Below are 12,038 nucleotides of genomic sequence, written 5' to 3'. Positions count from 1 at the left end.
CCGGTGAGTACCCTCCGTCCTCCTCATCCCCGCCCTCCGGCTCGACTCGATCGGTCGCCGCGCTCGACTAGCACGCTGTAGCGCCCGTTCGCCGGCTCGACTCAATCGGTCGCAGTCCACGGCCCCCAACCCTAGATCGCCCCAAGTCAACGGCGGATGGCAGGGGCACGTTGCGGCGGGCGCAGGCTAGCAGCGGCGGGCTGGGGCAAGCAGCGGCAGGCGGAGGCAAACGGCGGCCTGCTCCGACCGGCCCCTCCCCAACATGCCCTTCTTCCTGTACGTGTATGAGTGCTAGATGTTCTAATTTTTTTTTTCTCTGAAATTTGCAGAACCATTGGAGAACTGTTGCATGGTCTAACTTTAGGCAGCAGTTTGCTGATGATATGTATGCAGAATACCTTGTCGCACACGGACAGCTAGAGCTGGAGTAGATAGCTAGTGGGTATGGTGCTTTTGTTGTGCTAGCCATATGGTAGTTTGCCGTGAGTACATAGCATAGTGCTAGCTAGCTGTATGGTGCTTTTGTTAGTATATGTATCATGTTCAAATTAAATATATATGCTTTATCTTGCTCTGAATTTTGTAGAAGAATGGCTGAACCAAAATCAAAGAAAGGTACTAGTAGGAATTACCTTGCATGGACTCCTGAGATGGACACCGCACTATTGGCTGTGCTTGTTGAGCATCACAACCTAGGTGACCATGCTCAAAACGGTTGGAAGCCGCATGTGTACAATGGTTGCATTAAGCATGTCAAGGATCAATGTGGAGTTGACATCACGAAGGACAACATTGTTGGAAGGATTAAAACATTTGACAAGCATTATGAAATCATTAGCAAGATGCTTGCTCAAAGTGGCTTTGGATGGGATTGGGATAAAAACATGGTGTCAGTTGATAGTGATGAAGTGTGGACTCGATATGTGGAGGTAGTTAACATTACATATTTTAATTTCTACTAAACTTCTACTACTTTACTATATGATCTCTGATTGTTGTGTGTATTTTGTAGGCTAACAAGGAGGCAAAAGCATACAAGAACAAGGTAGTGAGAAATTGGGATGATATTCAGACCATCTATTCAAAAGACCATGCAAATGGTGTTGGTGCAAGGACTGCTGGTGAGTGTCTTCAAGAAAATGACACACAAGTTGCTGAAGATTCTCCTGAGGTTCCTCCAAAACGGCAACGCCTTGGAGATGCTATCTTGTGCATGATGGGAGATATGACTAAGTCTTTTGATGAGGCTTTGAAGACTACCGAGCCACTTCCTATGCCAAAGGTGACTCCTCCAACTGAAGTTCTTGCTGAAGTCAAGAAAGTAGATGGTTTGGGTGATTCCGAAATCATAACAGCGTATGCGAAGTTGACTGCCAATGAACGCTCCTTTGAATGTTTCATGGCGCTCCCCGAGGACATGAAGAAGGCATATCTGTTGGCCTTACCATGATGATTCCTATGATGTGTGGTTGTTGAGATGAACTATGTTTTATGTCATGTACTTTGGTTATGAACTGTCCTCTTGTGTTATTTGTGAGAGACATAATCTATCGTATGTAAGACATAATCTATCCGTTGTGCTATTTGTGTGAGACAATCTTATTATCCATGTTATGATGGTTTTTAATGTTATTATGTGTGGAAAATTATATGATAAACATCGAATATACTGTTTGTATACATGTAGACAAGTTTTTATTGCAAAAACTGAACAAAACTGTCAATTCCATGCCCTGGACATCCAAACATGATTTAGAATTGGGTGCTAGCCTGTGATTCCCTGCAGAAATTCCATATACATCCAAACAGCAGAAATGGAATTGCAGTCCATTTCCTTTCCAACTTGGAAATGGAATTTCTGGCCCAATTCATTTCCGAGCTCCAATTGCAACATCCAAACACAGTGTATTAGAAAATGAAAGAGAAAAGAAAAGAAGTAAAGAAAAAAAAAATGAGCGGGGCACCAGCCAGGCAACTCAATCGAGTTAGCCCAGCCAGGCCACACACGCTCATCTACGCCCACGAAAGCAAGCGACGCAGCATGCAGCGTCCGCTTGTCTGCGTTTCATTTTTTTTTTCTTTTTCTCATTTATTCTGCGGGCCCCACTGTCACGTCTTCGTCTACAATCCTCGTCTTCAAGTCTCAGCGCAACGCACGCACGAATAATGTAGTCTGTTTCTGGCGTTTCTTCCTCAATTGATTCCCGGCGAATTAATCCACCATTTGATGCACCGTTTGTTGCTACTAGGAAGCATTGGCGCGGCGGCACGCCGCGCCCGTGGTGCTAATGTGTTGTTATAAATTGTTAGTGTTATCAAGTATGGAGAGTGCTTTTGATAGTCTACAAAGCGATGTATCTGAAGAATAATGCTTCAGACGTGTGGTAGAGCAGATTTTATTTTGTCGAGACAATAATATTTACCTCTGATAAGCATGATGACTCGGAAGCAGAAGATATTGTAGCTTTAATAAGCAGCAAATGCCAGTTTTGGGACACGCCTTAGGCTCTTTCTAGCTGAGAGACAGTAATTAGGTTCATAATATTATACATAACAGCCATAGTGGTCAAGTCTAGCAAACGGTGCGTCGAAAGCACTTGCTGGCTAGGACGGTAGGTAACTACATTTTTGCTTTAGGTTCTCAAGATGAACTGATCTGTTTTTGTAGAAAGATCTCCGCTGTTGCTGCGAGAATAAATTAAAAGGTAAAGCTAGCATGTTTTGCAATAATGCTACTTGATGTGTTCAACTTGTGGTTAAATTTAGTGCTTACCTCGAAGTGGTAACTTCTTTATTTCTGTACGAAGAGTTCTTTGTTGATGTATTTCTTGGTTGGTGTAGTAGCTGATGCCTTGGCCTTCATCTTTTTTTTTCAGTCGTGCAGCTGACATCCTTTAGAAGAGAAAATTGTTGTTTAGTAGACGTGTCTATGTAGAAATTGTATGCTGGCCAAAATTTGTTCCTATTTAATCCGAGTAATAACTCTGTAATCTTTACTTCCTTCTTCATTCGAGGCAGTTGTCGTCTGGCTGGTGTGGTTCCTGAACCTTTGCTATCTTCTGGTGCATTTATCATTTCTTCAGGCGGACAGTACAGCAGATTTTTATGGGTATGTCGGGGTTTTTGTGCTGCTGCCTGCTGATAGTGCTACTGCTAGAGAAGTAGAGCCGATTAGTTCAGAGTTTGAAATACGATATGTTCAGTATGTGCAACTGCTATCATACGAAATGTTCAGTACATGCAAGATGCAAATACGGAAGCTAACCTTCTGAATATGCCAAGATCCAGTGTTCTATTTCCTGCAAAATATTAAAGCAAATGCATAAATCATACTGTAGTCGTTGCGTTTATGATCACTTAAATTCACTATTTCAAGAGGAAACATGCTAAGAACAGACCAAACTTACCTCCAAAAATCGTTCTCAAGGTAGGTATGTCCATTGTCATTTAGTTCGAGTAAACTAAAAACCAACAAATATATTATTGTTAAGTTATGGTTATTGATAGTTCTCAACAATATATTCTAGACTGTTATATATAGGATCAGTGAAAGCAACACATAATCAATTCCTTGATCTATATGTGCTTAGTTTTTTTTATCACGTTAACCAAATACTAAAATGATTTGAATTGTAAGCTTTAGTGAAGAAACAAAATATATCTACCATCAGACCTTACCGAATCAAATCAGCCTCTATCCTGACAGGCCTGATCAAAGCAGCCTTATGACAATGCAAACTATATGCTAGCCCAGAAAGAGCAATAACGCCAAGAACTCAACAATGCCTACCCTTCTACCCTTCCCTTCAGCTTGCAGTTCATGCTCTGGATGTTGGGCTACTGCTAAAGCAATCTCCAGATACGCTGAATGAATCGGTATGCACTTCTTGTGACATCAGCAAATATGTTGAAGGCCATAGTGCAGACAGATTTGGGTATTTCTTATAAACGTTGACCAACGGGGGAATGATCCTTCCCTGGCTATACGTTGGTAGGTAGGATGAGACTCTCCCGGCGGAAGCATAGGCGCGACGGAACGCCGCGCCCGTGTTGGAACCTTTTGGCATACATAGTTGTAGTTACTTCTAGTGAATGATCGAAATTGCTAACTAAAGTGATGCAAGGACATCCCTCAGTTGGTTGGTGTGTTACTATTTCTTGAGTATCTACTATAAGGCCATGTACTAAAAGTGAATTCCTTCTGTGATGAAACATTTAAAAGCAATTGCAATATGGAACTGAAGCTACATAATTTCACTGTTAGTTTGATAGAACCCGAAAAATTTCATGTTGCCTTTGGTTTTTGTAACCAGCTCTTAAGAAGTGAACTGTTATGTGTGCACGTTGTTGCACTGAAGGAAACAAAGAATAAAGGCTGCCGGGAGAAAGTAACTATAATGTTCTAAATTTTGTTTTCGATTTACCTAACACGCTGAATTATGTTTTGGACGACGCGCAAGTAAACTTAAACTAATAAAGCAGAATAAGAGCCAACTATAAAGGGGGCATAGGTGATTACATTACAACCATATAAAAGGATACATAGTGCAGAAAAGGAACTACTCACCATGTCATAGCATGAAGGGAACTGCCAATAAGAGAACAAATAACATAGATGTAGTATGATCTAGACTAAATACATCGTCTCTGAAAGTGCTTCAGCTCTTGTCGGTAGTTTGAAAAGTTTGTAACTGTCCTCTGCTGATATATGAAGTTAGTGATCTTAGCATCATTTTGGTCCTGCAATTAGTATTAAATATTATGCGATTATTCTGTGCGAACCATTAGAAATTATGGTGTTGAACAATGCATAAAAACTTAATACACCAGCATCTAAGTAGAGTACACCTCGTTCAAGATTACATCAGCATGCGCAGCAACATCAAGTAATGGACACTTACACTTGCTATTTGGGGATAGTTTAGTCAAATCCGTAAGATGCGATGATAGCATCTTGATGCACACCATAGCTAGTATGGCTTCGATGTCAACACACCCTTAAGTGCACTTATATACAGTGATTGCATTGCCAAAGATATGAAGTGTTGTCGGACATACTCAATTATTGGGACCAGGTTTAAGTTGCAGGGTAGGCCAATTATCTTAAGCAAATTTGAGTGTCTGCACAACCAATAGAGCCATATTCGGGGGTCAAAAATGAGACCAAAGGCAATCGGAGGGTATCCAAGGGATTATGTGCACCATATATAATGTGCACCCATAATAAAATCTTCATAAGAATTTACCTATCTGAATCGTGCGTGTAGAACAAAAATATGTGCATAGTTGTTAAGCAGTGTTCCAGCAACAACATACCTAGAGAAAACAATGTGAAGGGACTTGATCTTGCAAGGAGAACGCGGCAACGCAACATGAACTCGGGCATGAACCATCTTTCTCAGATCCCAAATCATCCATGACAGTTGACAACCTGACATCTGCAAGAAATTCTCTCCTAGATGAGCATAGAAAAAGAAGCGAGTAACAAATTTCATTGAGCGGAAAGACAACTGCAAGCAGCGGGATGTTTAGGTACCATATGACTGAAATATTTAAGGTGATGAATGATAAGCAAATCCCTTGTCGTTCTCAATTTAATTTCAATGGATATTAGGGCTTCAATATCACTTTCCTCACCAGGCTCATTATTATTCCCGTCTGCCAGCTATCTTCAACACCAAAATCCTGTGAAGATTCATATTCTATCTCAACATCATCCTCCAAAGAACGACCGGTAAACCCAAGAGGTGCAGCCAAAGAGGGGTCAATAAAGCCAGCATTATTTGGAGTTTTGGACAATCTACAGGTAAGATAAAAATTCAAATCAAGACCAAGATAACAACAGTAGTAACAGGACATGATTGGAAAATGAATAAAGGGGAGTAGTGCCATCAGAAGGCTCAACCGGCCGCTCGCGGAGACGAATCTCACACCTCCAAGGTTAAACCTTGGCGCCTTCATGGGGTAATGCTGGTGGAAGTGCAGCTGCTACCTGTCACTTGGAAAGCTCATTTTGTAGCTGGTTGGAAGCGATCTTGATCAGCACCTACCACCACATGACATATAAAAAGGAAATACTCATTAAATACATCACAGAAAAAGAAAGGCCCTCTTAACCTAGGTACATGATTAGAAGCAAAGCAAGTCCTTTGAATTTTGTGTTAGGGACGCTCTATGCAATTAGGACACAGCTAGAGCTAGTAGAAGAAGCAATAAGAAGCCTTCCCAGGAAGCCTCATCATTTTCCTGTTGCTTACCTCTCACTGATTTGATCGATTTTCTTATTAGTAGCAACAACACCAGTTGTTATTCTAGACTTATTTCCTTCCTCAAACTTGTTAATTGGAGCACGGATTGATCCAACAAAATTATACCCTGGTGTGCAATGTTTCCAAATATATCTGTCACAAAATTAAGTTGCCTCAACCAAAAGGTAAACAATATATAACAAAAATGGAAAGCACTCTTAGACTCCACATCAAGAAAGCAAACCAAGAAACCACTCCAAATTTACATCCTCGATGGAGCATTCTTATCCAAAATTTTGAAAAAATAATCATGAAGGGAGAAGCTTGATAAGGCATCATGTAGTGAAGAGTACCTGGCACTGGAGAAAGGCGACACATCTCCGCCCCGGACTCGACAGGGAGGTCCAATTCTGCCGGACTTCCCTCAGACGCACCACCTCTCCTGCTGCTCCCCACCGGTGCCATTGATCCCATCTGCTCCAGCACCGCAGACGCTGCAGAGGCTGAATTCGGAGAGGCCGAGGCATGAGGTGTGGTGGGCCACCTGGTTGCACAATCAGGAACTGAAACTGCCAGTCCGCCGCCTCTTTGATAGGAGGGCAAATCCGATGGATTGGAGGGGGAGAGGAAGGAAGAGGTTGGCATGGGATCCTCCATAGGAGAGCCCTATGTGATTCTAGAGGACATAAAACAGCAGCAAGGATTTGGGATGCCTCAAACAGCAGGAAGAGAGAAAAAGGAAACGTTAGCAAGATCTCGGCGTCGACATCTATGGCAGGCCTCTTCATCCTCTCCCACGGCGGCCGCTGCCATCAGAGAACTTCAAGCCGCCTCGCCGGTGAGCCGCGCTACCTCGAGGAAAGCCCAAATTTGGGGGGATCGAAGGCGGCGACGTGGCGTGGGAGGCGGCCTGCTGGGTGTTGGACACGTGCAAGGCGGTGAGAACTTGGGCGTCCGAGGGCGTGCGGAAGTGTGTTCTGCTCCTCTACTATTCTTCGGTCAAAGAAGATAAGCGGTAGAAGTTGGTCCATCTCCCAGATATTTCTAGAGAGAGCTAAGCGGGAGAAAAAAAATAGTCTAGCCGGTAACCAACCGGTAATCCACTCACCTCAACAAATTAAAAGAAAAATAGCTAGCTAACCCAGGCAATGAAGGAACCGTACGTGGCCCAACTTGATTGGATAAATAGAAGTGAAAATTACCCATCAACAGTGTCCAAATCAATCTGAGTGTCGTAACTTGTTCATCTTTTATATAGTGTATGTATTTAAGCCTCACACCCTCCTCTTCATTTCCCCTCATACCGCACAGATCGAGAGCCCCAGGCTGCTCGAATTTTGCCTCGCATGTTCGCAGTACCGTCGCGGTAAATCGTCGATTGCGGTGAGCACGGTCCATCTTTTGATCTCTAGTTTCTTCCAAACATCCTATTTCTTCCGTGCGCATCTCTCAGACTTTGTTTCGTGAATTATGATGCACCACAGCAACGACGCCACATTCGACCAACGATACAGTCTGCAGGAAGGATTTTCGGCGAGCAATTCCCGCGAGGCACTCCGGCGAACCAGTGCACGTCGACATCCACGATTTTATCACCAGCTCTTCTCGACGACACGATTCATCTGGTATAACCCGGTATCCAAAGCATTTACCTACAGCTAGAACATCCATGCCGACGCTGTAGCCACACCTGTTCCAGCGATTGTAGTCTGTTTGGTTTCACGTATGTGAGCTGACCCTTATTTCTTTTGTTGTCCTTTTGTTCCTTTTCTATGAACCACACGATCTAGATCCTAAGGCTATAACTAGACCACTTAGATGAAGGGGTATGAACCAATCAGAATCAGCCAATTGTCATATCCAGTCTAATTTTCGTATATATTGGACAGAGAAACATAGAACCCTGTAAAAATCATATCTTTAGTTCCGTTTATCCAAATTTAGCAAACTTTATATCCATGAATTCACAATAATGTGTAGAATACAGTAGACACATAATATTGCACTTTTGCATCATATTTTTACATAGTTTTTACAGAAACTCAAATAGAGTATTTTGGATATACAAATAGTTCTACAAATTATTTTTGAGTAATTCTTTTGCTATTAGCAGAGAATTGAACCCTCCGTACAGTAGCATTATAAAATAAAAACTTGACCTACACAACTCCCTTGTAGTATTTGTTTAGTGTTGTAGGTCTTTTCTAATGATAGGAAATGTTTTTAGTTATTAATTCAACACTAAAATTTTGCCATGGCATCATGCATATAGTTGAAAACCAGAGAACATGTTAAGTGTGTTGTTCATGTTTAAGCCACATATTGCATCCATATTCTATTTGTGGTTGTCTATATGTTGCTATGTGTTTATGGAGTGAAAATTTTATTTGTAGATTGTGGTTGTGTTGATTGCAACGAGTGTTTCTGCGAAGAGTGTACCAACTCATCCTCTCACCAAGGCAAGTGACACACACCAAAAGTCCCAGTTTTAACTCTTGCACTGTAGTGTTTTTATAGTAGACATGTCTAGGGTTTATGCTTTGCTTGCTATTAAATCCTAGTAGTTTAGCTACACCACTCCTAGACTCCCTTAGCCGCCATTAAATTTAGTTGTTACCTGCTATGCCATGGAAAATGTTTTGATAGAGGTTAAGGAAAAACAACTAAGTTTAATGAATTACCTGGGTGAATGGTGGAGTTATGGAGAGGGTGGCTGTATCAGGGGGCAAGACCCTGGTGCTAGTGCACACTTGCGGAAAGTCACCCAGGCTTAAAGAGATTGTAGACAAACCTTGCTCATTAGCTTCACGTACAACCACATGCTACTATGGCTCTGGCTTGACAAAGTATGTTGTATGAACCCGGATCCTAGGGGCCAGGTGGTGGTAGAGGGATATTGTAGGTGGAACGGGGCCCTTAGGGAATGGTTCGGGTGATTACACACAGAAGGTCTCGGCCACGGTCTGCACCTGTCCTCTGAGCAAAATGTGCATCGAGGTAGAAGGATTGACCTGGCCATGTGGGTAAAGGTGTACAACCTCTCGAGAGTGTAAAATCTAAGTACTTAGCCGTGTCCCCGGTTATGGACAACTTGAGCGAACTGACAAGTCCTTGTTCGAAGATCTCCTCATCCCAATTTCTTAAATAAAATTTGAATGGGTGAACAAGGGTAGGAAGGTACATTGGGGCTTTACCAATTCTACTGTTAATTTGGTACATTGGGGTTTTACCAATGTTACTGCTAATTAGATTGAAAGAAAATGTTTTGATAAATGATAGGGAAAAATTGGCTTTATGCAAAATGAACCTGAGCTCTACCTGCCAGATGTACACTTAAGTGTTAGGTTGCCTTTTGAGTCCACAAAAGTGTCCTTGCCAATACAATTCCAAATGTATTGATTCCTTTGGGCTGCAACGTTTGATGTTGCAGGTATCCCTAGCTGATGAAGAAGATGTTAGGATCACGAGTCTTTTCCCAACATGTCTGCCTGTGGCATCCGTGAAGGAAGAGGACTCCATGCTATTTGCTTTCCGCTTGATGTTGAACTCTGATTTATGTTTATGCTAGCCCTTGAGCTATGCAAATTGTATCGAACTATTTTATTTCCGCTGGATCTTAGGTTGTAATGAAGACCTTTGCTACTTGGTATTTCATCTTGTACTGTATGCGCTAGCGATTGATCCAGGGACTAGCACAGATACACACAGAGATCGGCACCTTAAAAAGGTGAGGTCGCTACAAAAACCCTCTCAAGAGCTTCATTTTGGAGTGACTACGAAGGATACATGCTTAAGTTTTCATATTCATGTTTTAAACTTGTTTAAATCATGGTCAAACCTAGGATTTGACCAAGATTCAAATGGGCATAATTAAAAAAACAAAAAATGAAAAACCAAGGCACATAGTCTTCTTATGTCATATAGTAAGCATTCAATTAAGTTGATAAACAAGGTCTAGACATATTCAAACCAGAGAAATCATGTATCTACCCCCTAACCCTAAACTCTGTCTCATGAAGTCAAGCATGATGATATGTGGTTTTTGGTTTCAAACATGGAAATTTCAAAAATCCTCCCAAGAGCTTCATTTTGAAGTGATTAATTAAGAAGCATACATGCATGCTTACTTTTTCATATTCATGTTTTAAACTTATTCAAATATTGGTAAAACCTAGGATTTGACCAAGATTCAAATGGGTATAAAAATTAAAAAATAAAATAAAAAACAAGGTCTTCTTATGTTATATAGTAAGCATTCACTTAAGTTGATAAATAAGGTCTAGACATATTCAAACCAGAAAAATCATGTATCTACCCCTAACCCTAAGTATGTATCTCGTTGTTTGCGCTATGATACAATATCTACCTATATTACACTAATCTCCTCTCTCGTACTTAATTAGCTGTCACATCAGCATTTTTGTGGGACCAATGTGTATGATACTAGCTATGATACTAGCACTATCATGTGGGTACCTAAATCTCGAGTCAAAGTTTGACACGAAACCGATGTGGACTTTATTAATGGTGGAAGGGAGTAACAATCATAAGCACATTATTATTATTGATTGAACAACATTTTTATTTGATGTGCCATAAGAAGTTTAGAAACTCCTAGCCCCTGGAGGTGGTGTTTTGGCACACGCGTGCATATGCACCCATTATAGAAAATAATAAAAAAACAATTATATAAATGTTAAAAAAATCTGACATAATTTTTTTGGTATACAATGTGACATCCTATGTTCGTTCACAAGTTTTCGTGGAAAAACAACATTTTGTGTGGTGTGTACAAAAAAAGGTAAAAAATGTACTGTACGTAGTCGTGTTATAGCATCAAAATTTGTCTTTTTTACAGGAGCCACATATTTAAAAAAAAACTTATGTACCAACATAAAATGTCTAGATATACATGTAAAATTTTAGTTTAGAATTTTTTGACACTTTGAAATGTGGATTCACATAATGGATTCCTCTACCTCGACCCCCTTGGATTCCTGAACAGACTTACAGTACTACTAGTAAGGCCTACTATTTTTTATTATTATTACCTACTGCAGCCAAAATTTAATCTCATCGAGCGGTAAAATTCCCCGCCAATGCCCAAATATCTCACGCCGCAAAGTTTCAGATCTGCGAATATTTTTTCCCTCAAAAGAAGGACTGCGAAATTCCCTTTTTCTCCTCTATCGCCCAGCTTCGCCCTAGTTTCGCCCGCAAGCCCTCAGAGAAACCGCCCCTCTTACCTACCTCCAGACCTTCACGGCCACCGCACCGGAAAATCACCGCCGCACTTCGCCGTTCAAGCTGCCACGGCTTCAAACCTCGAGGCTGCCCTATCCGCTTGATCCGCACCTACTCCGGCGTCCACCGCACCGTATCTCGTTCGCCGACTCTATCGACCACCGCACCTGACCAGCTTCGCCGACACCGACGTCCCCGTGCACTGCACATCATCTGCTTCACCGACCTTCTAGTTCGGCCGGCGCGCTAAACACTTCATCGACCGCCCAGCATGTCCTTCTCCGACCCCCCAAGATCTGCTTCCCCGGCACCCACCGCAACAGCAGTCCCCTCGCCGACCTTCACGTCACCCGTAAGAACGCGGAACACGTCTAAATGCCGCCCATAAATAGGTAACCAGACATCCATGCGCGTTTTGTTCTGTTAGGAGTATTGCAGCTGACTGTATTTCTGAATTCGTGCTATATTTTTAACTTACAAGTGCTTTCGTTGGTAACCACCTCATCCTTTAGATTTAAACACGACGCATAAGTATTTTTTTCCGTG

General features: G+C 41.8%; 2 protein-coding genes and 1 long non-coding RNA gene across 16 annotated transcripts; 2 read left to right on the top strand and 1 right to left on the bottom strand.

Moving 5' to 3' along the window:
• Positions 1 to 346: 346 nt before the first annotated feature.
• LOC127298066 (uncharacterized) lies at positions 347 to 1,901 on the top strand. The gene is made up of 2 exons (XM_051328046.2): positions 347 to 929; positions 1,013 to 1,901. The coding sequence occupies exons 1-2, from the start codon at positions 540 to 542 to the stop codon at positions 1,448 to 1,450; spliced, it is 828 nt and encodes a 275-aa protein (XP_051184006.1). The 5' UTR covers positions 347 to 539; the 3' UTR covers positions 1,451 to 1,901.
• Positions 1,902 to 2,445: 544 nt separating this feature from the next.
• Positions 2,446 to 7,239, bottom strand: LOC127300994 (uncharacterized). Of its 14 annotated transcripts, none has more exons than XR_011748703.1 (10): positions 6,602 to 7,239; positions 6,258 to 6,401; positions 5,906 to 6,046; positions 5,537 to 5,800; positions 5,317 to 5,438; positions 4,568 to 4,740; positions 3,266 to 3,461; positions 2,998 to 3,150; positions 2,774 to 2,892; positions 2,446 to 2,685 (listed from the first exon to the last, which is right to left on the bottom strand). XR_011748703.1 is itself a non-coding variant. In XM_071823517.1 (10 exons), exons 3-6 carry the CDS (start codon positions 5,959 to 5,961, stop codon positions 4,971 to 4,973), a joined length of 492 nt encoding a protein of 163 aa, XP_071679618.1. In that variant the 5' UTR covers positions 5,962 to 6,046; positions 6,258 to 6,401; positions 6,602 to 7,239; the 3' UTR covers positions 2,446 to 2,685; positions 2,774 to 3,150; positions 3,266 to 3,461; positions 4,568 to 4,740; positions 4,902 to 4,970. The 14 variants fall into 14 exon arrangements, 4 of the variants coding, with proteins under 4 accessions (XP_071679618.1, XP_071679619.1, XP_071679621.1 ...); XR_007851772.1 differs by having other exon boundaries at positions 2,774 to 3,153; positions 3,266 to 3,299; positions 3,408 to 3,461; XR_007851763.1 differs by having other exon boundaries at positions 2,774 to 3,150; positions 3,266 to 3,299; positions 3,408 to 3,461.
• A 267-nt stretch (positions 7,240 to 7,506) lies between these two features.
• LOC127298065 (uncharacterized) lies at positions 7,507 to 9,607 on the top strand. Its single transcript, XR_007849584.2, has 3 exons — positions 7,507 to 7,631; positions 7,733 to 7,873; positions 8,642 to 9,607. It is a non-coding gene; the product is annotated as an uncharacterized lncRNA (long non-coding RNA).
• The last annotated feature ends 2,431 nt before the right edge of the window (positions 9,608 to 12,038 follow it).

This window comes from Lolium perenne, chromosome 7 (assembly GCF_019359855.2).
Source record: "Lolium perenne isolate Kyuss_39 chromosome 7, Kyuss_2.0, whole genome shotgun sequence".
NCBI lineage: Eukaryota > Viridiplantae > Streptophyta > Magnoliopsida > Poales > Poaceae > Lolium > Lolium perenne.
Note: the sequence above shows the minus strand (reverse complement) of the source record. Positions and strands in the feature narration are given on the sequence as shown.